The sequence below is a fragment of the Panicum virgatum genome, chromosome 5K, assembly GCF_016808335.1.
Source record: "Panicum virgatum strain AP13 chromosome 5K, P.virgatum_v5, whole genome shotgun sequence".
Lineage (NCBI taxonomy): Eukaryota > Viridiplantae > Streptophyta > Magnoliopsida > Poales > Poaceae > Panicum > Panicum virgatum.
This window is the reverse complement of record NC_053140.1, coordinates 58,905,240-58,932,909: the sequence shown is the minus strand read 5'-3', so window position 1 is coordinate 58,932,909 and position 27,670 is coordinate 58,905,240. Positions and strand designations below refer to the sequence as shown.

Genomic DNA, 27,670 nt, shown 5'->3' with positions numbered 1-27,670 from the left:
AATATATTTCAGGCTTCCCATTTGAAATGAAATGCATATCCAGCTAGGAGTGGAAGATAAAAGAGTGTCACAACCAGTACACTGGACTTCCCTTGCAAAACAAACCAACTCAATACTCATGTGGAGTAAAACCAGGGAGAAGAAAACGAAAAAAAAAGAGAGAGAGGAAAACTAGCCCCCCTCCCCTCCTCCTTCGCTAATCCCGATCCCGATCTCCCCGCAAACCCACCTCTCCGGCTCTCCCCCACTCGCCGATCCAGATCTCCTCCACCTCTCCACTTCCCCACTCCAACCGGACGCCTCCGCCGTCGCCGGCGGCGGCCCCGCCCCCCGAGGAGGAAGCCTCTGCCCTACCGGGAGCGGGCGGCGGCAATGGAGCAGCTGCGGACAATCGGGCGGGAGCTGGCGATGGGGTCGCAGGGCGGGTGGGGGCAGTCTAAGGAGTTCCTCGACCTCGTCAAGTCCATCGGCGAGGCGCGCTCCAAGGCGGAGGAGGACCGCATCATCGCTCGCGAGCTCGAGCACCTCAAGCGCCGCCTCGCCGATCCCGACGTGCCCCGCCGCAAGATGAAGGAGCTCCTCCTCCGCCTCGTCTACGCCGAGATGCTCGGCCACGACGCCTCCTTCGGTCACATCCACGCCGTCAAGATGACCCACGACGAGTCACTCCCGCTCAAGCGGACCGGGTACCTCGCCGTCGCGCTCTTCCTCGACGAGCGGCACGACCTCGTCATCCTTGTGGTCAACACCATCCAGAAGGACCTCAGGTCCGACAACTACCTCGTTGTCTGCGCAGCACTCACCGCTGCGTGCCGCCTCATTGGCGAGGAGGCCATCCCTGCCGTGCTGCCACAAGTTGTAGAGCTGCTTGCGCACCCTAAGGAGGCCGTGAGGAAGAAGGCCGTCATGGCGCTGCACCGATTCTACCAGCGATCCCCCTCATCTATTTCCCACCTTGTCTCCAACTTCCGCAAGGTTCAAATTTTTCTCCATTATTCATTTACTTTGACAAAATTCATGTTTTTCTTATAATTGATACCATAGCATAATAACATGTAATGATCATGCATTTGCTCCACGGGCTCCAACTTTGTCTCAATCTACTGCCACTTCTTTTTAAGGTGGCTATTCTCTGGACTACGCATTTACAAATGTCTCTCTATGCTAAATTGAAGCAACTAGCGGTTGTATCCAATTGCATTTTGTTGACCTGAATCATGTGACCTTATATCTTTGGCATGCCCTGGATGTTGAGGATATGCCATTTTAGATAGTATATAGTCAGTCATTGGTTGCAATTTGGACCGAATATTAATCTTTGCTTTCCTTCGTAATTTTGATGCAAGCTAGAGTAACTTCTCTTATCTTTAACTGCGGCACAGAGGACTGTGTGAGGTTCTGAGTAGTTGTGCGTCTTACTGTGCAGAGGCTCTGTGACAACGATCCTGGTGTGATGGGTGCAACTCTGTGCCCCCTCTATGACCTGATCTTGGAGGAACCAAATTCATACAAGGACTTGGTTGTTAGTTTTGTTAACATCCTCAAACAAGTTGCAGAGAGGAGGCTTCCGACTTCCTATGATTATCACCAAATGCCTGCACCGTTTATTCAGGTGCGTGTGCTAAGTTGAACATTATTTGATTTATTAGGTGTTGATAGGTTTCCACTGCGAGTCTGCGAGTTATGTTTTTTCTAGTAGTTTTGAGTCTAAAGTTGGCACCATTTTATTCCCCTTAGATTTTTCTGCCATTATCTGCAGATAAAACTATTGAAGATACTTGCTGTGCTGGGTAGCGGTGATAAACAAGCAAGTGGACATATGTACACAGTATTGGGTGATATATTCAGGAAGGGTGACACTGCAAGCAATATTGGAAATGCTATACTGTATGAATGCATATGCTGTATTTCATCCATTTTCCCAAACCCTAAGATGCTAGAGGCTGCAGCTGAAACGACATCAAAGTTTCTGAAGGTTTGCACATAATCATTATTATGGGACAGATAAACGGCACTCATTTTGGCCCCAAGCTAACCAACTTGATATGTTGCCTCTGTGGATTGCAGAGTGATAGCCATAATCTTAAGTACATGGGTATTGATTCTCTTGGCCGGCTAATAAAAATAAATCCAGATATTGCGGAAGAGCACCAATTGGCCGTTATTGATTGTTTAGAGGTAAGGAATATGGCAAACGTTGATTCTCCAATATGTCACTGACTATTGTTTCTCACTGCAAGAGAATGAAGCTAAGACCCTTTTATTGTAATCATGTTCTAGTTTCAGAACTTAATGTGAGAAATGTTTCTAGTGCTTTTATCATTTATGGTTATTATTTCCAGCCTCTGTTGACACATTTCTTTGTGTCAGCAGTTTAGCATTTTAAATTTGTTTTCTCAGTAGCACTCTATTTTCTCACTGGATTTGTAAATAGGACCCTGATGACACTTTGAAGCGCAAGACTTTTGAGCTTCTTTATAAGATGACAAAGTCAACAAATGTTGAAGTGATTGTTGATAGAATGATTGAGTACATGATCAACATAACTGATCATCATTACAAGACGGAAATTGCATCACGTTGTGTTGAACTTGCAGAGCAATTTGCACCTAGCAATCTGTGGTTCATCCAGGTAATTACATGGGTCAACGTGTAAATGTTGTCAAACATCTTCAGTTGATTATTAACAGCAGAACCTTTATTTTCCTCTGTTTTCCTGCAGACTATGAATAAAGTCTTCGAGCATGCTGGAGATCTTGTCAACATAAGAGTGGCACACAATTTGATGCGGCTTATTGCTGAAGGCTTTGGCGAGGAGGATGAAGGTGCAGACAGTCAACTAAGATCATCAGCTGTATGTACTCTGAACTCCAATATTTTGTTGCATCGACATTCTTGACACCGAACTTTATTATTATGGATAGATAAAAACAAAAGGAAAGCTTAAGGACTAAGTTCTACCTCGATTTATCTTGTCAAATTCACTGTAGTTGCTCATAAAGAGACTGGACTTACTAAAGGAAAAAATCACATATTCTTGGTTTCGGACCTTACTATTGAGGAAAATTTTCAGATTATCTTTTATGCTTAAATTCCAGCTATGTTAACAGTGTTTTGAACAGCCTTCACAATTGCTTGTCTCTGATGCCCACCTCACTTGATCTGCCAGTAACACTTTTGTGTTGTGCTTAAACAGGTAGATTCCTATCTCCGCATTGTGGGAGAGCCAAAGCTTCCTTCTTCTTTTCTGCAGGTAGTTATCAACTTATTTTCTATTGCCATTCATGTTCCAAATTGTAGTTTCTGGTACAGTTAATGTTGATTCGTTTCACATTCAGATAATATGCTGGGTTTTGGGTGAATATGGAACGGCAGATGGGAAGTATTCAGCTTCTTATATCATTGGAAAGTTGTGTGATGTTGCAGAGGCCCATCTCACAGATGACACTATCAAGGTATGTTTTTGACTTTTTGTACCTTAGTTCATGATTCATTGATCAGTTTACCTTGGTATCTTTATATCCTGCATGCTCTATGCTAAAATATGTCAGCTGGGTTTGATTGGATAATCTGAAAAAATTAGGCTTGATTTGATAATCTGGACTGTCCCTGAGATGTTTTTTGTTGTTGTAATATCATATTTCTTTTTTCTGCAATTTAAAGGGTAGTACATAGTACATTATTGTTCAATAATATAAACACGGTATGCAGTTCGATCTATTGACCAATTCTTTAGCATAACTGTGGACTTCGGTCAGTTGCCCAGTTGAAATTTATATCCCCAAATTTGACATATACATGTTTTTGTACGTACAAGCATATGTTTATGTAAACTGACCACGCTGTACATGGTTGAAGCTTCTTCCTCCACATAGCATTAATTCGACACTGGATATTACTGACTCGATCTGGAAATTTTATCATCTATGAGCACCTATATTCTGTTGCTGATAAGTTCTTTTGTATGCTGTAATTGACATATGGTACTATTGTTTATTTGGTTTTGCTTATGAAGGCGTATGCAATCTCGGCAATTTTGAAGATATTTGCATTTGAAATTGCTCTTGGAAGGAAGATTGATATGCTGCCTGAGGTAAATGAAAATACAAAACTTTTTTTTGATTCGTCAGTTTGGAGCCACGAAATTTCATTATATATGTGTTCACATGCACAAAAAGAGCATCATATTTTCATCAAATTTAAAACACCTATAAGATAGGATTATTGAAAATTGTATTGAGTTCTGATCAATAGATATAAATATCGATGTAGACAGACATGTATCTTGCTATTCAAGTCTCCTGCTTTGTTCATTACTTTAGCAAGCACTTACTTCTTGAAGGCTGGTTATTTATGGACAGGAAAATCAGCTAAGAATGGGCTAGGTAAAATTTCCATGCATTGCAAAGTTGAAGCACCACTGACACAAAATCCTGTGATTCCTGCATTGCATATGATTTGATAACAATATTTTGCTAAATTAATTTAATAATTTATTATCATGATATTCGTTGTCAAGGAACCAAGAACATTCGTTGAATAGTTATATGATTTAACACTGGACAATATGAAGCAAAGGATATAGGAATCAAGTAAAATATTATTGTTAATTTGGTGCCATTATTCAGTTTCTACTTCAAATATTTATGGATCTTCCATCTTCTTGCAGTGTCAAACATTGGTAGATGAATTGTCAGCTTCACATTCAACAGATTTGCAGCAACGGGCATATGAACTACAGGCTTTACTAGGCTTGGACAAACGTGCTGTTGAAAGTGTTATGCCCGCAGATGCAAGCTGTGAAGATATTGAGGTACTGTTATACCATCCTTGGAAATTAGCTTGGTCCTATTATCTTTTTCTTATTTTTGAGATGTGAATGTTTGGGCATATCTTTCCTGATCCCTGCACAAATAGGAATGTGAAACGAATAGGATTTCTTTTACATGGGTTGTTCACAGTTTCACATGTCTGAACCATACCTACTAACCTGCATTGCTAAATACATGACTATATCAGTTTTCATTACTTGGGTTGCTTAGGGGATAGATCTTTTAGTTATAGAGATAAGTAGTTTGAGTTGGACTGTATATCTTTACATAGTTTTAATAGGTCGAGTATAAATCCAGTCTGTTGGGAGCCCCTTATAATCATCCTTTTCTTCAGATAAGTAAGCAAAAGGAAATTTTCTTTTATGGCTCAATGTTCTGTCCCCATTCATGGTCCCAACCTTCTCCTAAGATCCCTCCCTTGAGCTGTTGTCACACTTTCTTTTTCAACTCTTACGGGGCTGTTTGATATGGGGACTGGGATTAGAGTAATGGGGTTAATCCTAACCCTAGGCTGAGATTCCTAGTGGTGTTTCTTGTCAGTTTTTGTGCACATGAATCTGCACTTACTTTTTTGAAGAAAGAATCTGACCATTTTGTAAATACTTGTTTCCATTGCAGGTCGACAGAAACCTCTCATTTCTAAATAGTTATGTGCAGCAAGCCTTGGAAAATGGTGCTGCCCCTTACATTCCGGAGAGCGAACGCTCAGGTGTGATAAGTGTTGGCAGCTACAGAAGCCAAGAACAACAGGAAACATCTGCCCATACTCTTAGATTTGAGGCCTATGAGATGCCTAAACCTTCATTGACACTAGCAACCTCACAAGTCAGCATGTCCACACCACCTACTGACCTGGTTCCAATTCCAGATCCTGGTTACTATAAGGAAGACCACCAAACATCAAGGTCCCAGCCTTCAGGTGATGCGATTTCTGGTGAGTTTGGTGTCAAACTTTGCCTTGATGGGGTTCAAAAGAAATGGGGAAGGCCAACCTATTCCTCTTCTACACCTTCAAGCTCAGCATCTAGCCAACAAGCAACCAACGGGGGCTCTCATTCTGATGGGGGAGGCTCAACCAGTTCTCAGGCGCGGGAGTCCTCCTATGGTTCAAAGAGACAGCAGGGCACGGAAATTTCAGCAGAAAAACAACGGCTTGCTGCTTCACTTTTTGGTTCAGCAGCTGCTAAAGCTGATAGGAAAGCACAAGCTTCTCGAAAGGCATCGAAGGAGAGTGCTTCAGCGGAGAAAGCAACTGCGAGTAGTGCGGCACCCCAACCCATTAAAGAGCAAGTAATCCCTGCTGCCCCAGCACCTGATCTGCTGGATCTGGGTGACGAGCCAGTCTCATCAGCTCCTCCGTCAGCTGACCCTTTCTCACAGCTAGAGGGGCTTCTTGGACCAGCATCAGCCACTCCGGTGGTTTCTGGAGCTCTGGCTACCAGCACTTCCAAAGCACCAGATCTTTTGTCGATCTTCTCAGATGATGTACCAACTGGAGCGACCAGTGGATCCACTGATCCCGCTCTAGGTGATGTTAATTTGATGAGCTCCCACAAAGGAGCAACTGCAGCGGCTGCAAAGAAGGGTCCTAGCCTTCAAGATGCCTTACAAAAGGATGCGACTGCACGACAAGTAGGTGTGACACCAACAGGGAACAATCCCAATCTTTTCAAGGACTTGCTAGGCTAGAGGATATACCAGATGCTCTGTGTGGTCTCTTTTGGGCAAGTGGAGCTCATCTCCAACAAGGTCCGATCACTGAAACAGCCAAGATCGATCTTGCTGAGGTTACAAGGGGTATATTTGTTGAGTCACAAGACACGACCTTTCCCCTTTCAATTGGGAGGGGGATGGGCTGTTGAGATTTGTGGATGGTTGCGGGTATTTTCTTTCCTCTTGCGTTTTTTCACATGGTAATTTTCTGCCGAGACTAGTGTACATGATGATGATGTGTAATTTGTCTGAGCAGCGGGGTGTGGAGTCGAGTTGAGTTGTGTACCGTGTTGATGTCCCAATCCAACCGGTTGTTGTTTGAGTCGAGTTAGAGAGGAGTTGTATGGTCGTTTGGCCGGTGGTGGTGTCTTGTTGGTTGTTGTGGTGCCCAGTCTGGGTGTTGTTTCTTCTTTTTAATATAATCGGCAGCTCTCCTGACTGGTTCGTTTAAAAAAAAATGATGTGTAATTTGTACATGAGACCATGGTCCAGAAGCGTGTGCTGGCGCCTTTTTTTTGTTCAGCTGGGAGATGGGGCCTGTGCATCTGTGCTTTTAGAGTTCCCAACATTGGATGATTGGATATACAATACAGTACAGTGGCTGGCACTGGAAAAGTAGAATAGTCGTGTCATTTTCTCTGGAACTGGGTGGAATAAAATGTACAAGGTTGTTGGTCACGTCCGTGTTTTAGCTGATGAGAAGCCTTGCCGAATTTTAACGTATAGCTGATGAGAAGCAACACCAGTGTTTGTTTTTTCAGAGTCATTAAAACATGTTGCAACGAAGTAGGGCCATGAGATATTCAGTGTTTATTCATGAAAAGAGATCGTCTTTTATTTTCTGGAAAATAGCAGAGCCTAGCGCAGGGGCCTGCCCCCGAGTTTTTTTTTAAAAAAACAGTAATGTTGGAGCACACTGTAACGAGCTATGGACTCCGGCCAGCCCAACAATTAATATACAACAATGTAGAATGTGCATGACTGAATGACTGATGGTACAACACACGCAAGTACAACAGTATAGTAGTAGTAATAGTAATATATAACAGCAAACGATAAGGCGAACCGTGTATTAGATGTGGTTCAGTGGTTGCCATGTCATGTCAGGTTTCAGGTTTGTCAGCATCACCCGTGGCCCTGTGCTTTGCCCGCTTGCCGGCCGCTCGAAACTAGAGAGTAGAGAGTAGAGTGGAGGCCCCGTGACCCCTTGTGGGACAGGATCGGAAGCCCACACCGTCACCCTGATTGTGCTACCGCGACTTCGATGCTGTAACTTATAATCAAATGGATATAAAATAAGCAGCACGCAGTATATAAGCTGTAGACACCGGCCGGGCTCATGGATCGTTTGCCAGGAAGATGAACCAAAAGCTCACGGAGATGGATCAAGTTATAGTACTATACGTAGCACGCGAAAGTGAAAGGAAACAGCCGGCTGGCGTTTTGACAGCAACAATGGATCACTGCAAAAACTAGTGACGCGTGCAAGTATGGTGACATGTAACATTGTGTATCTCGCAATGCAGCAATCTACGGCCACTGCTCAATTAGTGTCGCCATAGTTGGGGGCCTACTTACTCATCCTTATCCATCGCCTGCCGGCCGTCTCTGCTTGTTCCGATCGATCTGCTAGTCAACTACAAGCTAATGTCAAGTCAAGTGGCAGTATCGTATCCATCTAGAGCAAGGTGCGTGTACACCTCAGAGCTGGTCGTCAGCGACGACGTCATCGGCCTATACGCCGTGCGTGTATGCTTGCGTACTACTTGCATTGACGAAGAAAAAGCAATGTGGATCCCGTACGCTAGCTAGCTGTATGCCTGTATCATCCCCATCTAGCTTGAAAGAATCAGAGGAGCGGAAGATACGTGGAAGAAGCGCTCGAGCCCTAACTTGGGTCTCGGCGTGTTCATGTTAACTGAGCGTGGAACAGCCCCACGCGTGGCATATACATAGATAAGAGCTCGTGCGGTATCTCAGAGATAAGATCGGTTTGTTAGAACAACTCCTATCTATGCTCAAGATCTAAAACCGATCTTATCCCTTAAGCAAACCACCGGCTCAACAAACATATACACGTTACAACTTGACCGTGACAATATATTCTAATAGCCTCCCTCAATCATAACCGAGCTAGGTTAAGATTAGACTTGAAATTCTCCAATAATCGAACTGATAGTGCCTTTGTAAACCCATCAGCAATCTGATCACCTGTAGGTATATACTTAATTTCTAATTGTTTCTGTAGGACTCGTTCTCTGACGAAATGGAAATCAACCTCTATATGCTTTGTTCTAGCATGAAAGACAGGATTGCTGGACAAGTACTTTGCTCCAAGATTATCACACCAAAGCCTGGCAGCTTTAGGACTTTTTATCCCCAATTCCTGGGTGTTAGGAGCTGCATTTTCTTCTGGAACTGGAACTGCAACAGTATCATTAGCAAGCTCACAAGGACTATTAGTGGATTGATCTCCTACCGTTGTACCCCTAAAAAAAGGGAATAGAGATGGAAGGGATTCTACGTCAGTTCGAAGATGTGCACCGGCATTCGTATGAAGTTCAGAGAAGGGAAAAACATTCTCATCGAACACAACATCCCTATATATATATATATATATATATATATATACGCCCAGAGGAGACATCTAAGCACTTGTATCCTTTGTGAAGGGTACTATATCCAAGAAATACACACCTTTTAGACCGAAATTGAAGTTTATGGGTATTGTATGGGCGGAGATGAGGCCAGCAGGCGCACCCAAATACTCGCAAGGCTGAGTAATCAGGTTGTCGATCATAGAGGCGCTCAAGAGGAGTGGTGTGTCCTATAGTTTTACTAGGGACACGATTTATAAGATATGCTGCAGAAATAAATGCCTCATCCCAATATTTGAGGGGCATGCTTGCATGAGAGAGGAGGGAGAGACCAACCTCCACAAGGTGACGATGTTTTTGCTCGGCAGAGCCGTTTTGTTGATGCGCATAGGGACATGAAACATGATGTTCAATCCCAAGTTTAGAAAAAAAAAGAATTGAGGGCATGATATTCCCCACCCCAGTCAGTTTGCATGGCTAGAATTTTTCTCCCAAACTGGCGTTCAACCAGTGCTTGGAACTCTTGAAATTTTTGAAATACGTCAGATTTGAATCTTAGCAAGTAGACCCAAGTAAATTTGCTGAAATCATCAATAAAGCTAACATAAAATTTCTTCTCCCAACCGACTCCGAAGCAGGGCCCCAAACATCAGAGAAGACAAGTTGCAAAGGAAATTCTGAAATACTAGAGGAGTTAGGGTAAGGCAACTGATGGCTCTTCCCTTGTTGACATGCATCACAAACTGTCCTGTTACTAGATTCATCTAGACAGGGGAGATTATTCTTGTGTATAACTTGCTTAACAATGGACGCCGATGGATGACCAAGACGACTATGCCACTGGGACATGGAGGATCTCGTGGCACCATAGGCATGCTTTATTGGTGGAGATGGGAGTGGATAGAGGCCGTTGCAACACCGTCCTTCAAGAAGAATATTCTTTGTTTCCTGATCCTTAATGAAAAAGACATCCGGGTGAAATTCAAGGAAGGCAGAGTTGTCAGCAGCAAGACGATGAACAGATGCAAGGTTTTTCTTGGCTTGTGGAACATAGAGAACATTTTTAGATGAATATCTCGACTAGGGGTACGAACAGTAGTATGACCAATGTGACTAATGTCCATACCTGATCCGCTTGTAGTGTGGATCTGATCATTCCCATGATATTTGTTCTTGACGTTCAGCTTGTCAAGTTCGCCAGTTACATGGTCCGTGGCACCGGTATCAGTATACCAATTGGTGTCCACGCCATAGGAGTACGAGGCAGCTGCAACTAGGCGTTGATCAGGAACATAATTTTCATCAAACTTGTGCCAGCACTCCGCAGCTGTGTGGTTCTTCTTGAAGCAGACTTGGCAGCGGCTGTCATCGACGTCGCGGTTGTTGAAGTTGTTGGGCGCACCACGTGAGTGTCCCTGGCGCGCTCCTCCTCCATTGCCACGTCCTTGTGCTGCACGGCTAGAGGATCCTCCACGGGAACCCCCACGACCACGCGATCCATTCCTGCCGCCACCACAAGAGAACCCACGTCCTCTGTTTGCAGAATTTGCGGACGCTTGGTTGTTACCATAGACCAGATCCATTCGACTCTCAAAGCTGAGGAGTTGAGAATACAATTCCCCAACCGAGATGGGTTCTACCCTTGTGCACAATGCGGCTACAAGTGGTTAAAACTCCTCTCCTAGGACGGTGATGATGTACTCCACCAGTTCTTCATCTTCAAGCGGCTTCCCTGCAGCCGCCATGTCATCGCTAAGTGCCTTCATCTTCTCGAAGTACTCGGCTGCAGATGCACTTCCCTTCTTGGTATTGGATAGTGCTATCCTGGTGTTCACAGTACGCGCACGCGTCTATGAGGAGAACATGCTGCTGATGATGCTCCATGCTTCAGCAGCGATCTTGCAGGTGGTCACTTGGGTGAGGATCTCCTTGGTGACCGACGAGAGGAGGTAACTAAGGGCCTGTTGGTCCGTAGCCTCCCAATCTTCACGTGCCGGGTTCGGCACTGTTTCTTCCTTGCCATCAGCGCCCTTGCGGATGATGGTCTCCGATGGTGCTTTGGATTCACCAGTGAGGTAACCCATCAACCGAGCGCCGCGGATGGCCGCACGAACTTCTGCATGCCACAGCGCATGATTCCTCTTCGTGAGCTTCTCCGTGACAGATTGCCCAAGAAGAGTGTTTGCTGGAGTGGAGGATGAACTCGCCATGGCGATCGCTCTACTGAGATGCAAATCACTCGTGGGAAGGTATGGCTCTGATACCATAAAAGAATCAGAGGAGCGGAAGATATGTGGAAGAAGCGCTCGAGCCCTAACTTGGGTCTCGGCGTGTTCGTGTTAACTGAGCGTGGAACAGCCCCACGCGTGGCATATACATAGATGAGAGCTCGTGCGGTATCTCAGGGATAAGATCGGTTTGTTACAACAACTCCTATCTATGCTCAAGATCTAAAACCGATCTTATCCCTTAAGCAAACCACCGGCTCAACAAACATATACACGTTACGACTTGACCGTGACAATATATTCTAATATAGCTTAGCCATTTACTGGCGAGAACAGCACTCATTGGGCTAAAAAAATTTGAGACGCGTAGACATGATCGGCTGAAGACGACGCATTCGACGTAAAAGTAATTAAAAGGTGTCTGTTTAGAAAAGAAGAAGAAGAAAGTGCAAAGTGACTACTGAGTCGGATCGATCAGTTACATACTTATACGTTGATGCGCACGATAGTGAAATCCCGCGCTGCGCGCCTTTGTTATTAACAGCAGTGCTGATGAGTGATGAACATCGTGTGTGAAAGCTCGCGCGAGCACAGCTTTCGATCCATCGCCCTCAGGAAGGAAAACTTTGGCGCGAGCGCAGTCAGCATGCATGGCCTTCGTCTGCTTTAACTAATAATTAATTTTAACCTTGCATGAATGCAATCGATGGGTCAATAATGGTCTAGCTACCCGTGACGTACGAACGCCGCTCTGCTAACTCAGCATCATTATCCCCTCGCTCAACTGCTGCTAGCTATCGATCTTGATCGATCGGCCAGGCATATATTTCCAACCCATGAGGCAATCGAGCTTATTATAAGAATTAAGTAAATGTATGGTAGTATATGCATGTTGTTATTAGCCTATTCGCAGGGGTTTAATTTATCTCCTCTCCTAAAATTGGATTCGCGCATATCGTTCGTTTTTAGCTTGAATAATAAAAATAATAATAGGTTTTTTTTAGCTAGGGTACGGTCTGAAAAATGCAGTTTATTAATTGGTGCCTCGACTTCGAGCTCTTAAGAATGACTGGTGCTAATTTTGGCACACACCTATAAATGGGCATGCTGATCATAGATTTACCACTGCACGCACATCCGAGCGCTGATGGATTCACAATGCTAATGATATGAGCTAGTGCGCTTTGTTTAACTAAACCCATAATATATACATGTCACTGCAACACTCTGAATAATGGTTGAAATAGCACACTGCAGATGGTACCTACCCATCTTTGTTTACAAAGATGGGTCATCTTGATCGAGAATGGGCCGGCGAATGACTGTAATGATCTCCTTTGTTTTTTTCGTGTGGATCAAGATATGATGCGTGCAGGAAGTTGGATAGATGCCGGTAGGGGTTCGCCGCGCTAGCTAGCTGCACCTTCTTCGTTCTGTCTCAAGATTGGTCGATGGAAATTTGTGCACCAATACTTAATTAATTGAATATGTGCACACCAGTACATACAAGTAGTGCATGTAATAAACTAGGTTTGCAAGTCTGTTGTCAGGAAGGTACAGCTAGGGCAGGCACACCCATAAGCATCTGGTAGTCCTTTTTTTTTTTGAAAACTAACTGGTTGTCGTTATCGTCAAGATGGTTTTTCTCTAGCTTATCAATGGCTCAATGCTACCTAAGCTATGACCAAGCTCGAAAGTTCTTGCAAAGTTCCCTGTTGGTGTTGGATTGGACCTGGCGTCCAAACGCATGATATGCCTTGAGACATCTGCTTATTTGTACGTGCATGGATCTTGGATTCCTAGCTAGGCCGTCGTTTCGATCAGATCCAAGGCGTGGAGACTTAATGATGAATATTAGAGTTTTGTTTTTATGTAACCAACAAGTTATTAGAGCTACTGTATATATAAGCTTTCTGATGCGATCGAAAACCCAAGCTCCGAAAAAAAAAATTAATCAGGAGCTAGACCTTTGGGACTGAATAATCCAAGTTCAGGGTCGTCAATCCGGCCTCCTTTGTGGTGCAGAAAGAGGGAGAAATAGTTCCGAGAGAGAGGAGAGAGAGAGAGAGGTGGTTGAGAGATTTCTGAACGAACATGTGTGCTGATCGATGCTTCTTTTCTATGGATCAAATTTATTTAATTTGGACCGTTTCTCATGAGCAAAAAAAAATGTATGCAGAGGGTGACGAAATTGCATTGGGCACCACGCATGCAGTGCTTGACGCATGTCTTGGAAAAAAGTGCATTTTTCTTTTAACTTGCGTTGGGTAGACGTTGACTTGGAGCCCTATATATATAAGCTAGCACACTGCTTACTCAACTGTGCTCATTGCAATTTGCAAAGGCGTGCAGTGGCCGCTTACGGCATAGTACTGTCTGCCTCCACCTACGGGTACGAACGCGTGCATGCTGCCAAAGCCTCTTCTTTTCTTCCCTTTATTTTCACTTTTTACTGTTCCACTGGAGTCTCCAAATATCTCTTGAGCTAGCTTTGTTTCGGGACAACCCATCCTTTTTTTTTTTGAAACAGCGTCCATCCAGTTGTGTAGCTAACGGGCAAAAAGTGTTCGTTTCGTGTGTCGTAGGAGCAACCCTCGCTTTGGTTTCTGTAAACTGAATTTAGTATCTCTCTTGTGTGTGTGGGTGTGGGTAGCGTGCAGGAGTGAGTAGGTAGACAAGTCTACGACCAGGATACACGCGCACCATGTCATACTGGAGCAGCAGATCACACTTCGCCGGCGGCCAGAACAACGGCAACGACCAGCAGGACGGGTACGGTGGCGGCCAGCCGCAGTATGAAGCAACCGGCGGCGGCAAGAAGCGCGGGTCCTCGAGGCTGAAGAAGACCAGCGGCAACAAGAAAGACGCCGACGCCGACGACGACTACCCCAAGTCGTACGCCAACGGCAGCACCGACGAGGCCGATGACAACCGCTACAACAACAGCTACGGCGGTAGCGACGACTACAACAGCGGCGGCGGCGGCAACCGCTACAACGGCGGCAGCGTAGTCCTAGGCGCGCCCTACTACGGCGGCGGCGGCGGCGGTTACGGCAACAGCTCCCCCTACGGCGGCGGCGGCGGCTACGGCAACAGCGCCCCCTACGGCACTGGCGGTGACGGCGGGGCGTTCTGGGCTCCGCAGGACGGCACCAGGTCCCCCTTGTACATCAGCACCAGGGAGGTGCACGTGTACGGCGGCGCGCCGGGGTACGACAACGACGGCCAGAGCAACGACCAGAGGAGGAGAGGCGGCGGCGGGTTCTTCGGCCCGGCGTTCCACGCCGTCGGCCACTTCTTCGACCGCAAGTTCGGTCTCAACGACAGGGACTGACGCGCCTAAGGCATGCCCTTCATGCTCGCCTCGGCCGCTCGGCGACAGATCTATCTGCGTGTAATTTCACACCTTCGACCGTACTACCTGGCCTATAGCTATTGTGCTAAGCTACTTTTCCAACAAAAAAAAACAAACTCAGTGTTAAGCTCTAGGCTCTAGCTAGAGCTTACCGGGATCTGTTCATTGTGTCAAAAGGGGTGCAGCTTGGTATACGTTTTCGTTTACAATTCCGAGCGCGCCAGTGTTTTTTTCCTATCCTTTTCTTGTTGTATCGATGTACTATACTACATGTCTGAACTCTGAAGAATGCAGATGGTTAAGTATACATTTTATCGTGTCCTTGGTGATGATTTGTATAAGGTATAGCGATTGAGATTAATAATAATGCAAGTCCTCAAGTATGGTGTACTATTTTTATTTTTAAGATATGCACATATGTGCATGTTTGCATTGCTCGTACATATATGTTCTTTTTAGAGCATGGCTAGTAATGCAGCCGGCCGAGCCGGTTGTGCGCGCGGCCTTTCGCCCGCTGCAAGCTGCGTGCCAGCTGTTGCCTCTATCCGAGCCCACAAGCAGAGATGGATCGCGCATTTCAGCCGGCAGCAAGCAAAGCGCCTGCTTTCTTCTCTCTTCTCCTTCCTCTCTTCCACGTAGGATTTTGTCTGCTTGTAAAAGTCACACCAAGTGCCATTTTTGGATTGTGAGAATAACTCCAATAAGATCTGCTTTGTTGCAAAGCCTACCCGCGCTGCTCCCGCGCCCATTAGTAATACTGAGAGTTTTTGCCTCTTCGCCAATTTAGTCAAAAGTCAAGATACTTTTATAATAAACTAGTAAGGTGCCCCACGCAAATAGCGCGGATAGCTAGGTTTTTTATATTCTCCACTTATATTATACTACGGAGGATGGACCTTTTACCTTTATGTGCCGTATACAGGTCTACAAATTTTTTATTTTAGTTGGCAAGGTACAATCTTTTCCTTTATCATCAATATGACTTGTGTCAATTTTTTCTCTTTATTCTTTTAATTATAGTTGTTTCTTGTAAACTAATACTATTAAATTGTGCTTCTCCGTAGCCATTTCGATAATTTTTTTAGGGTTGTTCTCATGCCCCTTAAACAACATATGACCAATTTGGTAGGGCTTCATCTCTTTCTGAAATTGATTTAGTTTGGGCTTCTGAGCCGAAACTATTTTAAAAGAATATTTGGCAAAACAACTTTTTAATTAGAATATGATAATTTTGGGTGAAGCCGTTTTATTTTTACCTATATTTACCACAAACTGTTGGAGAAATTATTGAAGAAGCCACCAACAAACACACCCTAATTATCAGGGGGTAATATGTGTCGGTGCCCTGACCCGGCGGTCCGGACCCAACAAGTAATGATGCTGCGTGTTCCTCGTCACAGATGATTGATGTAAGAGGCAACACAGTCACGCACGGGTTTATCCTGGTTCCGGCCGTGGGGCCGCACGTCCAGCAAAGGGGTGTGCGGGAGCACTGCACTGTCTTGCACCGGTGGTGCTAGTAGTAGGGGGTACATGCGAGGCGAGAGAGGGAGGGAAGCTCCCAGGTCTCTGCTAGAGGAGGAGTTGATTGAGGCCGGTGCCAATATCGGGGCTCAGAAGAGCATATGTGCTCTGTGAGTAGTGCTGGGTGTTGTGTTCTACCGGATGAACTCCTCCCTAAGGGAAAGCCCGCCTCCTCCTTTTATAGGCACAAGGAGGGGCAGTGTACATCCACAGGTAATCGTAGAAGTCGTCGTCTTCTCCCCGAATCGCGGGGGTGCAGTGGTCGGGCACTGTGGAAAGTACACTGTGGGGTATGGTGCCTGGCGTGGCCGTCGCCCTGGGCGTCGTCCTTGGCCTTGCGGAGATCGCGCCGGCGTCCTTGTAGTTCCAGCGAGCGGCGTGGTCGCTGCTGTAGAGGGTACCGTCCTCCAGGCGTGGCGTGGCCACGTTCCGAGGGTCCTGCAGGACAAGGTCTTGTCCCGGTCAAGGCGGAGCCGCTTCCGAGGGTCGTGCCCATGCCATCCGAGGGCTCCGGGGAGGGAAACGTTTGAAGGAGGTATGGGGAGTTGGCAGCACACTGGCTGGAGCAGTGCCGAGCACGTCTCACACTGCGTCGCAGGTTTCTACAGTATCTCCACAGCGTCCGGGATGGCGGAGCAGTGACTGGAGTTGACGGATGGGACTCCGGTCACTGCCACTGTGAGGAATGGCGGCCTGACGCCGTCTGACCCGGGTGCTGTTGGAGGAGTGGTTGGCGTTTAATGCCTCCGTACGGCGGGCAGGTGAGCGGAAGGGTCGTTCGTCCTTTCCGTCGAGGGGTGGCCTCGAGCGAGGCGGAGATGATCCGCTCTCCCGAGGGTAGGCTCGCTACCCTCTTGCGAGGCGGAGATGATCCGCTCCCCCGAGGGTAGGCTCCCTACCCTCGAGCGAGGCGGAGATGATCCACTCCCCCGAGGGTAGGTTCGCTACCCTCGAGCGAGGTGGAGGCGCGGGGCGCGGTTGAGGGTCTCGGCGGGGAGCCCTCGAGCGAGGCGGAGATCGCCCCACGGGTCCGAGGGGAGCTTGAATGGGCCGTACTGTGTATGTGGGCCACGTATTGGGCTTCTTTGAATCCTTTCCTTTCTTCCAGATTGGAAGGAGGCTGTAGGCCTTCGTGGGCCCGGTTGCCTAACACGTGTTTGCACTTTTAGAGCGATTTTAGTCCCCTAGTTGGGGTGCCCCTAATCATAGTACCCGACAATAGCCCCGAGCCTTTGGTCGAGTCAGGGGATTCGGCCAAAGGGTATTTGGCAGTTTTATCCCTTGATGTGATCGATCGGCGTTGCGTTCCCGCCGGGCGCGTCCGGGCGCTTGCATGGTGGATGTGACAACTCGCCGGTCGGAGTAGTGCGCCCGCAAAAAAAGTACTCCGAGGGTCCTGTTTTGTTTTGGTGATGAGACGCGTCAGCGTGCTGAGCAGGCCAGGGTCATGATAGCGCCTGTTGCTCTGCAGCTGATGTTAACGCCGCGCTGTCCCACGTGCAGGGTCTCAGCCCTGCTTTCCCTGGTTGTCTTGCGGCGCGCCATTCGAGGGCAGTCGGCCAGCACCTATGCTACGCTGCTCAGCGTACGGTGGCTTGGCTTTGCCCTGTCTTGTCACGTCTTAGCATGGTAGCCGAGGGCATCTTTTGCTCTTGGGGTGCCGCGTCGTCACGGGCGGTCCAAGCCTTCCCCCTGTGACAAGCTTGAAGCTTGGCGCCCGACGCAGCTATAAATTGGGGTCGTGGGACTTCCTTTCCTTTCCAACTTCCCTGCTCTTACTTCTAGCTTCACCTAAGTCTTGTAATGTGTCCCTTTGCCTTTCACGACCATCCCCCGGACGGGATGGCCTGGCTTCTTTAGGTTTTGATGCTAGAAGAATGCTTGCGAGTGGCGGGGGAAAGCTGGAGAGGGCGTGCTCACCGTCCCTCGGCTTCAGTGGGATTAGCAGAAGAACATTGGGCCTGTGGGGTCCTGCTTCTGCGATGTCCCTCAGCCTGAAGGGGCGTTGAGACGCCTGACCATGGTGTTGACGCCAGGTTTGGTGGCCGTTCTTCGCATCGTCCCTCTTGGCGACAACGTCGCTCTTGGGGAGATGGTGCAGAGGGTGCTGTCCGCCAGCTTGCCACCCCTTCCCCCCCCCCCCCCTCAGGGTCTTCGGTGGAGGAGACGCTAGAAGAAAGCTTGCGAGAAGGGCATCCCGCCGGACCCGTGCGGTCTGGGGGCTGCTCCTCGCAATCCCGAGCAGCCTGGTCGTAATGTCGGCCAAGGACTCGGTGCTCTTCATCGGCGCTCACACCTCCCCAAGACAGGGAAAATTGCCACGTAGGTGGCAATGCGTTTGTACTTCTCGACGGCTTCGAGCCGGTAACCCTTTGTAATCTTCGTTTGCAAAGAGCAATGAAGTCTCCTTCTTCCTCAGGGAGAGGATGACCGAGGGTGTAAAGGTGAGCATCGGCCCTGCAGAGGCTTAGCCCTTCATGGGTGTGACTCGGGTACTGACCGCGGTAGCCTTGGCTTGCCCGACGGGGGCACAACGGTGCTCCGGGGAGCATTGTTGGAGGAGTCCGATCCAGGATCGGGGTTTGTCGCTGGACAAGCAGTGAGGTGGCCACTCCGAGTTGCCTATGCAGATCATAGTCGCCTTGTGCACCATGGTGCCGCCGCTGGGCATGTCGCCGTCGTGCTGCTGAGGGCGTTCGAGCTGGCCTGCAGAGGGTTCTGATCCTCGAATGTGTGAAGTTTCCTCTGTGGGGGCGCGTCAGTGCACCTGCGGGTGTAGCCCCCGAGGCCTTGGAGTAGTGTTTGCACTCGTTCAAGGGCTATAAACACCGCCCCGCTTGGTTGCTTTACTGGGGAGGCTGCTTAGCTTCCTTTTCAGCCGGCTTCGGCGTTCCTTTCAGCCGGCCTCGGCGTTTTTCGTGCTGGCGCAGCGACTTGGGGTCCTGTTGAACCATCTAGCGGGCGCGTGTTGAGAGTGAGGGTTTTGGCCAAACACGTGAAGCTTCACAGTTGTCGATCCATTCGAGGGTGCGGCCTGAGCCGCAGTGTGCGAGGAGCCCCCGAGCCCTGGCCCGTGTGAAGGCGTTCAGGGGATCCTCGACTTTTATTACGACCCTCGCCGCCCTTCCGTAGGGAGGAGGGGTGAAGAGCACCATGCTACCCATGCCCGGGCCGCGAGCTATGGCTGCTTCAGTGAGCTGTTATCGGGTGGTTCAAGTGGACGTCCGTGCCCCATTCGATAAGGGTCGGCTCGTGGTCCGTGGATACGTCACATAAAGCGCTCGCAAAGGTTCGCGAGGCGGGGCTCGGACCCGTTCGATAAGGTCCGAGGGCTCAATGCTCTCCCTCGATGGGATCCCCCTGCTAGGCACTCTCGACCGACCTTGAACACTGCGTAGGATGTCTCGAACTCCGCGTTCGAGGGTAGCTTGTACGGCACATCCATGCAGTCCCTGACTCTGGTGATCTGGAGCGCCTATCGAACCCTCGACGGGCTAGGCTTCGAACCCCTGATCAGTAAGGCCTCGGAATAAGGTTCCTTCGAGGGTGAAGAGCCCCCGAAGGGAATATTCCGTCACGGTTTGCAAACGGCGCGGAGTCGCGGGTCGTGCGTGCGGATCTTCCGTCGGTCATGGGCGACGTGGCCTGGTACGTGCGGTGCAGTGCGGGTGCGCCTTTTCAGGCGTCTGCCTCGGGTAGGCGAAGAGACGTGGGCGGCGGCTGACGGATGGAACAGTGCTACAGTCGTGCCGCGCCCGTCGGTTACCGCGCCATAATTATTGCCAAGTGCACGCGTGGGGGACTCCGCGGTCATGGGGCCCAGTCGTCGGCGACAGCAGAATCTACCGCCACTGTGGCTGGCACAGTGGCTGGAGCAGTGCCGAGCACGTCTCGCACTGCGTCGCAGGTTCCCACAGTATCGCCACAGCGTCCGGAATGGCGGAGCAGTGACTGGAGTTGGCGGACTGGACTCCGGTCACTGCCACTGTGAGGAATGGCGGCCTGACGTCGTCTGACCCAGGCGCTGTTGGAGGAGTGGTTGGTGTTTAATGCCTCCTTACGGCGGGCGGGTGAGCGGAAGGGCCGTTCGTCCTTTCTGTCGAGGGGTGGCCTCGAGCGAGGCGGAGATGATCCGCTCTCCCGAGGGTAGGCTCGCTACCCTCGAGTGAGGCGGAGGCACGGTCGAGGGTCTCGGCGGGGTGCCCTCGAGCGAGGCGGAGATCGCCCCGCGGGTCCGAGGGGGGCTTGAATGGGCCGTACTGTGTATGTGGGCCGCGTTTTGGGTTTCTTTGAATCCTTTCCTTTCTTCCAGATTGGAAGGAGGCTGTAGGCCTTCGTGGGCCCGGTTGCCTAACATGTGTTTGCACTTTTAGAGCGATTTGCGTCCCCTGGTTAGGGTGCCCCTAATCATAGTACCCGACAATATGGTATTGTCAAAGGTGCTAGCTAGTGTTTCATATATTGATAATATATGGTGAAGAGCATATCAAGGCTCAACAAATACCATAGTTAAGCCACTACTTAGCTACTAATTCATAATGATTGATTTCTAACATTTAATATTTATTGTTTGTTTGTTTCTCGACTGAAAGTAGAAGCATGCATCTTTCTAACATTTTCCAAACCAATACTACATTAAAACTGAATGTTAGATGGTGGAAATTGTCGTGATATAGTTGTTGTACTCTATTATGCTAGACAACTGATCAAGCAAGTCGTAGACAGCGGGGTGTTTGGTTCCCCGGGAATTTATTTTAAACTCTGTCACATCGTATGTTTGATGCTAATTAGGAGTACTAAACATAGACTAACGACAAAACAAATTTTGTAACCCCTAGACTTTTTCACGAGACGAATCTATTAAGCCTAATTAGTCCATAATTAGCCCATGTGATGCTACAGTAAATATGCACTAATCATAGATTAATTAGGCTTAATAGATTCATCTCGTGAATAAGCCCTATGCAGTTAGTTTTATAATTAGCTTATATTTAATCTTTCTAATTGGCATAAAAAATTGATGTGTCAGGGCTTAAAATAAGCCCTAGTAAACCAAACACCAGCGTAATCGAGGCAATAGTTAACTCATCACAAAGGCTAGGGGTGGGCATTCGGTTCTTCGGTTCGGTTCGGTTCGGTTCCTCGATTTCGAAGAAATTCGGTTCCTAGAAAATAGGAACCGATCGGTTCCAAGAAATTTTAGGAACCGAGTATTTCGGTTCTCGGTTATTTCAGTTCGGTTTCGGTTCTAACCGAACTAACCGAATTTTTTTACCGGAAACTAAGATAACAAGAAAAATATACATGTTCTATAGCAAATTTAGACAATACTTCCTCTACTTTAGAGAATAATAATTGAGAAGGGAACAATAACAATATAGTAAGAGAAATACATGGCAATTGAAGTATGATACATCACATGTAAACTAAATATACTCTTACAAAATGCAAAGTTTATGTAATTCGGTTCTTTCGGTTAATTCGGTTACCCGAGGGTAGGAACCGAATTTTTTTCGGTTATTTCGGTTCCACGCTTTCTGGAACCGAATAGGGAACCGATCTTTTTGGGTTTCGATTATTTTGGTTTCGATTTCGATTATTTCGGTTTGGTTTTTGGTTCTCGGTTAATTATGCTCACCCCTAACAAAGGCAACAAAAGAAGTTGTACCAGTAGTGATAATACCATAAAAAAATTTAGCCACATGTGCTCTTTATTTATGTAATTTGCTTCCAAATATCAATTGAGACTGGAATACCATTTTTCATTATTTTCCTTGTAATTTATTTATTTATTTATCTATTCATCATTTACATGTCCTTTATTTTATTTCCTTCCAAATTCATGTAGAATACTTATTATTTTATTGTTAATTTAAATTATATGCTAAACATATTCAACAAAATATTTGGATTAACTTAAAACATCATATTATTATAAAATTAATGATGTATATATTTTTACTATTAGCATGGTGATTTCAAACTATACTTCTAAATGTAGCTTAAATAAATTTTATTTTGTTTTAAAATTCAATTCTTTCTCAATTGTATTTGACACATTTTAATTTTGCTATTTTTCATAATTCATCTACAAATTAACAACTAATTGTATTAATTTTAATTCTAGAATTAGCTATTTATCAATCATTTGTGAACTTGTAATTTCTTTTTTAATTTGAATTTGGTTATTTATTATTTGTATTTGACCTATACAGTTGCAACCCAAAAGCTTTAACAGTGATAATATTCATCTTTAAATTTTTCAGATATCACCGCAACTTCCATCAAGTTATCTGTGAAGACATCATTATTTATAATAAATCTAGCTAGTCAAACAAACACATTATAACCACAGTTCGACCTACATGTGGTATAGTGATTAATATACATAGAGTAAATATCACTTTGGTAAATGTATCATGGTTTATGCAGAGGAATATAATATACAACTAATAAGGGTAGCATCTAATTTGATTAAAGTTCCCAATATACAAATATCTTTAACAAATACAGTAGATAATATCATGATGTTTGTACGTGACTGTTGTCACTTATCTCAATGTAATGTATGCGAACCAACTCAAGCAAGTTGCTAAGCACTTTAATTGGATGCTAGTGCCATTAAGGCAAGGAAGATGTCAAAGATACGGAGATACATGGCCTAATGCAAATCTTCCTTGCGATGGCCTCAAGCGCCATATCTAGATTCTGGCCCCGCTTGCTCGGTAGTCTAGAAGGTGCCAAGCAACATGCAAGTCTAAAAGTGTTTGACCCACTTGATCTCCTCTTTAGAGTTCACTCTATTCGGCTGGCTGTGGATGGTGACTGGTGTTGATTTGGTGTGAGAGAAAAATATTGTTGGCTCATCTGACTAAGAAGAGATACTGCACTTTATAAAAAATACGTAGGTAGGGTCGATGTTGGTTGTAGCCGAATAGAGTAAGATGCTCCAAAAGCATTCGCTCACTGCTACTTTGCCGCACCAAATCCCTTCCTGGTAACAAATGCCATGGTGGCTGGGTGGCAGCTCGAGGGGTGAGGAACGATGTGTTGAAGCAAAGATATTTCAAATCTTGCTTCTTAATCACTATACAAATCAATTACAATTTTTTATTTTTTGAATTTATCAATTTATTAGTCGTATTCGATATGGACTCGTATTCATCATGAACTTTTTGTCAAGTTCTATTTTTTTAAATTCTGAATTTAGCTAATTAGTAATCATATTCGGCATGGACTTGTTGGTCATGTACAAATTTTCCTTATTTTTTAAATCCGAAAATAGCTATTTATTAGTAGTATTTGATATGGACTCTCGAGTTCTATTTTTTAAAATTCTGAATTTAGCTAATTAGTAATCATATTCGGCATGGACTTGTTGGTCATGTACAAATTTTCCTTAATTTTTTTAAATCCGAAAATAACTATTTATTAGTCGTATTTGATATGGACTCTTGAGTTAGTTTGGATCGTTAGATCTTTATAAAATCCAATGGTGCAAATCTTTCTCTTTTTTAGATTAATGTTGGAATTTCAAGATCCTCTCGGCGAACGTGATGGTTTTTTTTAACACTCCCTTATTAATATAATAGATATAATTCCAACATGTGCAACTACTATACCTTCGGAGCTTACACCAATGGAACCACCACTTCATTTGTTTCCACTGATGTGCAACCACTGCCACCCGCCAGCCGAGTCAAGTTCTAAAGCATTTGGATTACGCATGCTCATCATATCTTGCAGAAAAAAAAAAGGTGAAACGAGCAACCGGCCGGCCGGGACATTGCAACAAAACGTCATGGGGATCGAAGTTTTAAAAAATTACATTTAGAGTGGTTTGGTTTGCCATCGTTCCTTGATTAATGTATCCCCCCCCCCCCCCCCCCCCCCCCCGTTTTTTGTTCAAGTGATCCAACGGTTGGGTTTAACTAGTTGGACTCCACGTCGATACACAATCATCCACTCCTTCCGATGACCTGTTGCATGCATTGACTAGCCGCCAAGCCAGCTTGCTTTAACCTCAAAATGACGCGCGCCACGGCCCACGACAGCGATGTGGGGCGTGTTGATCTAACCTCCTACCTACGGATACTCAATTGTTACACGCGGCCAAGAAGAAGCGGTTGCACAGTTGCACTGGCAACCGTTGATCGCGCCTACCAACCTCCCGTGCTAAAGAATCGTACCCGTCCATTCAAGCAGTGTTCCAAACTCGCAGTCCACGAAACACTTACCCTACCTTTTTTTTTAGAGGAACCTTACCAGTCTCACAGACTCAAGAAGTTACCTCTCAGTCTCGAGAAGGCGAAATCGCGTCTCCTTTTGAGATTACAAAGTACAATTAAGACACTCATAACGCACGCACACTCATATTCTTATAAATACACGTACGCAAACCCAACCCCTATGAACATCTTCGAAGACTGAGCCGGCAAATTCTCGAGATTAACGAAATCATAGCACAATAAAAGCAGTCTAAAAACACACACACACAGCCCAATAAAATTAACCAACAACAGTGTCTGTAAGGCCGAAACCTTACAGCAAAAGCATCGTTAACTGGGCCTTACATGGCGGCCGGACCGGAAGCCCATGGAAGCAAAGTAAGAAAGAACTCCACGAGGAAGAAGAAGGTTCTAGCGACTCGGTAGCAGCGAAGCAAGCGCCATGGGGGAAGAAGCGGCAGCTGATCTGCCTCGCCGCCGCCGTCGCCGCCGCGGCCATCCTCCTGACAGGTACCGAAGGATTCTCCGTCTACGATCTCGACCGTCTTGTCTGAACCGTTTGCCGCACTGAGATTTGTTCATTTTCGTCTGCCCGCCTTTGACGTGATTTGCTTGCGATTTTGTCCCCAGCGTCGGCAAAGAAGTCCGGCGATGTCACCGAGCTTCAGATCGGCGTCAAGGTGCGCTCTCTTTTACCGGGTCGATCGATCCTCTCCATCTGTTTAATTGCTTGTTATTCTTGCGGATCTGCGACTAACCGGTTCTCTGATTTAGCAAAGGGATGTCTAGTCTTTTAACAATTCTGCGGACTTGGATGTGGTGGGCGTGAGTACATGATGCTAGGATAGGGAGCTACACAGATCTGCAACTGCAAAATCGCCCCCCCCCCCCCCCCCCCCCGCGTTTTAACGCAAGGTCGTGAAGTCGTCGAATGTACTTAGTTTCACTTGACTTTTACTATATGGCATTCAAAAGATGAATTCTGAACGTGATTGTGGTACTGTTTGTTGATCATTGCTCCTTAATTTTCTTATAGTCGGTGGACAAACTAGAAGAGGTCTAAAAGTACATCTCAAGATCTAGCCTGTATACCCGCAAAAAAAAAGATCTAGCCTGTATGGAAGGGGCGTACCTCCCTCTTGCTACCTCTAAAAAAACCTGTATTGGGCGGCTAGTACCTTCTATCAATGTTTTGGACCACGCTCAGTGATGACTCATTCCCTCACGGACTCACAGTCCATGAAAGCCAAATTGGGACCTTAAGTGATATAAGCATTTGAATGCTGTTGAAGTTCTCTGTCTGGGCCCTTATCATATGCTTCGATAGAAATGATATGTATCCTTTGCTGTGGATTTTTGCTACCATTTCAAGAAGAAAAAGACTAAGAGTCATTGAAGCATGATAAGAATAAATGCAATATTCAGTTACAAACTGTTGCGTGCCTTTGGGGGTGTGATAGTGAAGAATTGCATGTCATCAGATTCTCCTTTCAGCAATCTATTTGTTCTTTGCAAGTTTTGTTCATATATGATTTATAAATCAGAATACTACCATACGTAGGGTACAGTTTCTTTGCTGTTACGTTTTAAAAGGAGGTATCCTTTCTACTCTCTGATTGACATATTGTCTTCTCTTACTCATCATCTTCCTTTCAGCACAAGCCAGAGTCATGCACCCTGCAAGTACACAAAGGTGATAAAATTAAGGTCCATTATCGTGTAAGTATCTGATCCGCATTTTTTTAGCCTTACTGTATTGCCACATTGTTTTTTCAGGGATGTAGTCCTATAAAGGATTTGCACATGTAGGCATACAAATATACCTCAACTTGTGCCAATTTAGATAGCTATATGCAGGAGAAGTGTGCTTTGTAGATTCAATATCTTGTTTGACTAAAGCACTCCTTGATACTTTTCCTGCAATATTTTTTTTCTTTTTTTTTTTGAATCATTAGGCTGAAAGGCTTGATATGATTCAGGGTACACTCACTGATGGATCAGTATTTGATTCTAGCTATGACAGAGGTGACCCGTTTGAATTTACTCTTGGAAATGGCCAAGTGATAAAAGGTTATTTTTCTACATGTAACAATATACTTTCTATGTCTATCTGTGGTCCAATAACCATACTAGGCTGTGTTGGGCTAGAAGAATATGTCATCAGAAAGATGGGTGAAATGACATATGCTATTTTTGTCACACGCAATCTTAAATCCGCCAACCGGCGTTGTTGTTTTCATCTATAGGTTGGGACCAAGGATTACTAGGTATGTGCGTCGGTGAAAAGCGGAAGCTAAAGATACCTGCAAAGATGGGTTATGGTGAGCGAGGCTCCCCACCGAAGATTCCAGGTATGGCCGATCATTTGTTTGCTTGCTTGCTGGTTCCATGTGAAGAAATTGTGTGCGTAGATTCTTTCATCTTCAGTGTGGCCATTTTTACCTCGCCATGGATTTCCATTTACAGTTTATTCTATTAAATATAAAGCTGTATAAGAGTTCCAATAAAGCTAACCATAAGTTTTTTAATGAATAGGTGGAGCAACTCTGATCTTCGACACGGAGCTTATCGCTGTCAATGGAAAGACATCTGGTGATGGAAAGGCAGAAAGCAATAGCGAGCTGTAACACATTGAAGAGTTTCAACTTGAGCGTGTAGCAGCTTCACTAATAGTGGCTGGCGCGAGTTCACTAGATGAAAGGGTTGTTGTGTTATGATTTAGATGGTTCAAAGACAAGTCTGGTTATGCTCTTTGATCTATGTAAGCGACAGTTCATATACCTTGGAAACTTTTTTCTCTTGGTTGGATGAGAATTCGATTTGTGTTGTTGGCACGGTCTTCAACACAATCTGCTCGTGCTTGCTCTGTTCAGTTGGTTGTGGCTGGTGACCGGTGCCGATTTGTTGTGAGAGAAAAATACGGTTGGTGGCTGATGCTGATTTGTTGTGAGAGAAAAACACTGCTGCTGGTTGCCAACAGAGGTGGATCTAAATCTCAAATGTAACCAGTGTTGGAAATTCAAACCAGATATTTTTCACATGAGAAGTATTCAGTGATTGTCAGTTTTTGCTTCTATGATGTTTAGCTTTCCTGTGGACACGGGAGAATGAGTCGACCTCACGCAGCGTACTGCTCTGCTAAAAACATTATCACGAGATGTTCTGGGCTGTAGCCTCTTAGAGGTGAAGGCCG

At 46.0% G+C, this 27,670-nt stretch overlaps 3 protein-coding genes and 1 non-coding gene across 5 annotated transcripts; 3 read left to right on the top strand and 1 right to left on the bottom strand.

The window, feature by feature from the left end:
* Window positions 1–133: 133 nt before the first annotated feature.
* LOC120709044 (AP-4 complex subunit epsilon-like) lies at window positions 134–6,994 on the top strand. Its single transcript, XM_039994556.1, has 11 exons — window positions 134–975; window positions 1,427–1,612; window positions 1,760–1,975; window positions 2,068–2,178; window positions 2,435–2,632; window positions 2,723–2,854; window positions 3,197–3,253; window positions 3,339–3,455; window positions 4,016–4,093; window positions 4,670–4,813; window positions 5,451–6,994. The coding sequence occupies exons 1-11, from the start codon at window positions 373–375 to the stop codon at window positions 6,519–6,521; spliced, it is 2,913 nt and encodes a 970-aa protein (XP_039850490.1). The 5' UTR covers window positions 134–372; the 3' UTR covers window positions 6,522–6,994.
* Window positions 6,995–10,730: 3,736 nt separating this feature from the next.
* On the bottom strand, window positions 10,731–10,869 carry LOC120710879. The gene has a single exon (XR_005690049.1). It is a non-coding gene; the product is annotated as a small nucleolar RNA Z247 (small nucleolar RNA).
* Window positions 10,870–13,698: 2,829 nt separating this feature from the next.
* Window positions 13,699–15,105, top strand: LOC120709043 (glycine-rich protein 2-like). 2 transcript variants are annotated; one of them, XM_039994554.1, is made up of 2 exons: window positions 13,699–13,762; window positions 14,024–15,105. In XM_039994554.1, the coding sequence occupies exon 2, from the start codon at window positions 14,075–14,077 to the stop codon at window positions 14,702–14,704; it is 630 nt and encodes a 209-aa protein (XP_039850488.1). In that variant the 5' UTR covers window positions 13,699–13,762; window positions 14,024–14,074; the 3' UTR covers window positions 14,705–15,105. The 2 variants fall into 2 exon arrangements, with proteins under 2 accessions (XP_039850488.1, XP_039850489.1); XM_039994555.1 differs by having other exon boundaries at window positions 13,700–13,762; window positions 14,031–15,105.
* A 4,775-nt stretch (window positions 15,106–19,880) lies between these two features.
* LOC120710299 (peptidyl-prolyl cis-trans isomerase FKBP15-1-like) lies at window positions 19,881–27,329 on the top strand. The gene is made up of 7 exons (XM_039995933.1): window positions 19,881–19,897; window positions 24,797–24,987; window positions 25,108–25,157; window positions 26,134–26,196; window positions 26,457–26,547; window positions 26,724–26,828; window positions 27,013–27,329. Exons 1-7 carry the CDS (start codon window positions 19,881–19,883, stop codon window positions 27,102–27,104), a joined length of 609 nt encoding a protein of 202 aa, XP_039851867.1. The 3' UTR covers window positions 27,105–27,329.
* Window positions 27,330–27,670: the final 341 nt, after the last annotated feature.

Coding starts and splice junctions, on each gene's coding strand:
- LOC120710299 (XM_039995933.1), top strand. Junction 26,548..26,723: donor AAATGGCCAAGTGATAAAAG/GTTATTTTTCTA, acceptor TTTCATCTATAG/GTTGGGACCAAGGATTACTA. Junction 26,829..27,012: donor CTCCCCACCGAAGATTCCAG/GTATGGCCGATC, acceptor TTTAATGAATAG/GTGGAGCAACTCTGATCTTC.
- LOC120709043 (XM_039994554.1), top strand. CDS start 14,075: ATGTCATACTGGAGCAGCAGATCACACTTCGCCGGCGGCCAGAACAAC.
- LOC120709044 (XM_039994556.1), top strand. CDS start 373: ATGGAGCAGCTGCGGACAATCGGGCGGGAGCTGGCGATGGGGTCGCAG. Junction 3,254..3,338: donor TTCCTTCTTCTTTTCTGCAG/GTAGTTATCAAC, acceptor TTTCACATTCAG/ATAATATGCTGGGTTTTGGG. Junction 3,456..4,015: donor TCACAGATGACACTATCAAG/GTATGTTTTTGA, acceptor TTGCTTATGAAG/GCGTATGCAATCTCGGCAAT.